This window comes from Sinocyclocheilus anshuiensis, unplaced genomic scaffold, assembly GCF_001515605.1.
Source record: "Sinocyclocheilus anshuiensis isolate Anshui unplaced genomic scaffold, SAMN03320099.WGS_v1.1 scaffold42, whole genome shotgun sequence".
NCBI lineage: Eukaryota > Metazoa > Chordata > Actinopteri > Cypriniformes > Cyprinidae > Sinocyclocheilus > Sinocyclocheilus anshuiensis.
In genome coordinates, this window is record NW_015546057.1 from 430558 (window position 1) to 433415 (window position 2858).

At 36.6% G+C, this 2858-nt stretch overlaps 1 protein-coding gene across 4 annotated transcripts in view; it reads right to left on the reverse strand.

Moving 5' to 3' along the window:
• LOC107699336 (SRSF protein kinase 1-like) overlaps nucleotides 1–2858 on the reverse strand; it is a 68553-nt gene that overhangs the window by 41104 nt on the left and 24591 nt on the right. Inside the window, exon 1 of one of the 4 annotated variants that reach the window (XM_016500561.1) lies at nucleotides 889–1035. The exons of the other annotated variants lie outside the window; for them this stretch is intronic. Coding sequence (XP_016356047.1) covers nucleotides 889–965 — 77 coding nt within the window. The 5' untranslated portion in view covers nucleotides 966–1035. Of the gene's footprint in view, nucleotides 1–888; nucleotides 1036–2858 lie in introns of those variants that run through there. 4 annotated transcript variants of the gene reach the window in all.

A 2858-nucleotide genomic window follows, 5' to 3' on the forward strand; every position in this document is an offset into this window, starting at 1 on the left:
ATATATGTGTGTGTGAATAGTAGTTTTTCTGCTAAATATTTGCATAATGAAATATGCACGTCATTATGCAAATATTTAGAAGAAAAACTATTCAAAAATATATTCATACAATGTTTTGTTGATATGATGAAAAGAAAAACATGCATATCAATAAAACATTGTATAAATATATTTTTGAATACTTTCTCTGCTATATTTCTCTTAATATTTGCATAATGGAATATTTATACATATATTTTTCTTCTTTTCATCATATCAACAAAACATTGCACGAATATATTTCTGAATAATTTTTCTGCTATATATTTGCATAATGGAATATTTATGCATACATTTTCTTTTCATTATATCGATAAAACATTACAAGAATATATTTTTGACTATTTTTGCTGCTAAATATTTGAATGATGTAGTATTTAATTTGTTTTCTCCTTTTCATTTAATATAACATTGCATGGACATTTTTTTATTGCAGTTTTGCTGCTAAATATCTGTATAATTAAATAATGCTATGATACTATAATATTACAAATATAAATAAATTTCTGTCTTTTAGTTATGCAAGTAAATTAATACAAATGTTCTCATACAACTCTCATTCTTAAACTGTGCATGATACAATATACCAAATAGTTCATTTCAGTTCTATAAATAAAACCGGAATAAACAGTTTCCTAAACTCATCTCATTTTAAAGAGCCCTTCAATTATTTTTCCCTTTGAAGCTGCAAACATGAAGCAAAATAACTCGCCACAAGCAACTAGATGAAACTACATTAACCAAACTGTCAAAGCACAAATGAAATCAAAGCTCTCAAACACATGGCGCACCAGTTACGTGCTTACGAGGCACTGTAGACGCAAACAGAGATGCAACTTTGCTTCTTACCTACAAGATGCGCGGATGCCCATGAGAGACAGTGCTAATGAAGGCAACAGGGGCTGGCAGGCCAGAGACAGAGCCATGTACCAGAGGCAGAGGAGGGCCACCTCAGTGCACACAGATGCACAGTGAGGCTGAATGCTGAGGAGCTCGATCCCTCCCTCTCCCGCTCGCTCTGCTTCCGTCAGCGACAAGAGGTCGCCCTTCTCTCTGTGCCACGCGCTCTGATTGGCTGGGGAAAGCTAGCACTGCATTGCAGGTAAAAACACTGCCGCCTCCTCATTTCTACTTCATAATGCCATGCGTTCTGCTGTCACTCATCCCATCTGCTCTCTCTCTCGCTCTAATTACAGCAGAAAAAGGCAGCCAGCTCACAAGGCGGCGAGTTTGATACGCTCTTGCTCATAAGATTCGTGTCTCAGTCTAAACAAGCCTCTTTACAACCTTGTTAGTGAAGGCAGGTAAGCAGCACTGAGTCACGGCAGCGAGAGAGAGAGAGAGAGAGAGAGAGAGAGAGAGAGAGAGGGTCTATAAGAGGGCACTCGACACAATCAATTACTCTTATCTCTCGCCCCTCTGAGACGTACACAACTACATGAGAGCTACTTGATTGAGAAAATCTCAAATGAAAGACCCCAATCGCATTATAATGTTTTTATAGTATCTATTGCAATTTAAAGCAAAGGAGCTTTCAGGAGAGGGAAGAAAGGATTAACCTTGAATTGCAAAAGCCAATCAAAATTGGAAAAGCTTCTGCTGCAAAAACTGCAGTTCTGCACTGAAAAAAATCTGTTCTTAACCCTCTAATTTTGACCACACTAATAGCAGTGGCCAGGAGAAATTAGAACAAAAAAAAATTTTGATGGAAAAATAAATAAATCTATCCCATTGCCAAATAACGAGATTTAAATAAATAAACTTGCAAAAAGCATGTTTTAAAGTGACTTAGAACGAAGTCATTTTTTTCAGGAATCAGTTGGACTACACTAGCTGAACTGTATTTGAACTCAGTAAAAAGATCCAGTTGAGAGTCATTTGTTGAGGAATCAGTTGTACTACACTCATTGCACTGTGCATCTTTGATTCAGTTAAAACAAATGGCTCATAAGAGTTATTTGTATAAGAACTGGTCACACTACACTGGTTGTGCTAGATATGTTTTTGATTCTGTAAAAAAAACAAAACAGGCTCATAAGAGTCATTAGTTCAAGACCTGGTTGGACTACACTGATCGCACTGTGTTTTGGATTCAGAATAAAAAAAGTACTGGATCAGAGTTAATTGTTCGCTGTTTGCGCTGCATGTTTTTGATTCTGTAAAAAGAATCGGCTCATAAGAGTCATTTTTTTCAGGTCAGTTTGACAACTATAAGTTGCGATGTTTATTTTTCATTCAGTAAAAAAGAGCCATTTGCTCAGGAGTCAGTTGGACCACACCCGTTGAACATTGTTTGTTTTCGATTCAGTTAAAAAAAAAAAAAACTCAAGGTCGTTTATTCAGCAATCACTCAGATTTCACTGGTCGCACTGTGTTTCGATTCATAACACCACACGTCTTGAGCCATTTGTTCAGGAATTGGTTGAAATACAATGGTCACGCTGCATGTTTCTAATTCAGTCAAAAAGAATCTGCTCATAGGAACCATTTGTTCAGGAATCGTTTAGACTGCACCGTGCATGTTTTTGATTCAAGTATGTTGGCAATGTGGACAAACCTTCAGCTGATAGCATTTACTTTTTTGTTGTCATGCTGGACAACTACTTGACCATTTTATTTCTCCATTTTATCTGAAATGAAATGATTTTTGTCTTCTGTTGAGGTCCGACTCTACATAAAACATTCTCTCTCCACTCATCAAGCACTTTTCTAATAGATGGAGAGACGTGGGTGGAGGATGCCGGTATGAACTAATACAATGTAAAAAGACATGAGACTCTCCACTATTAATCACAAAATAACTGACTGACATGGAGCGG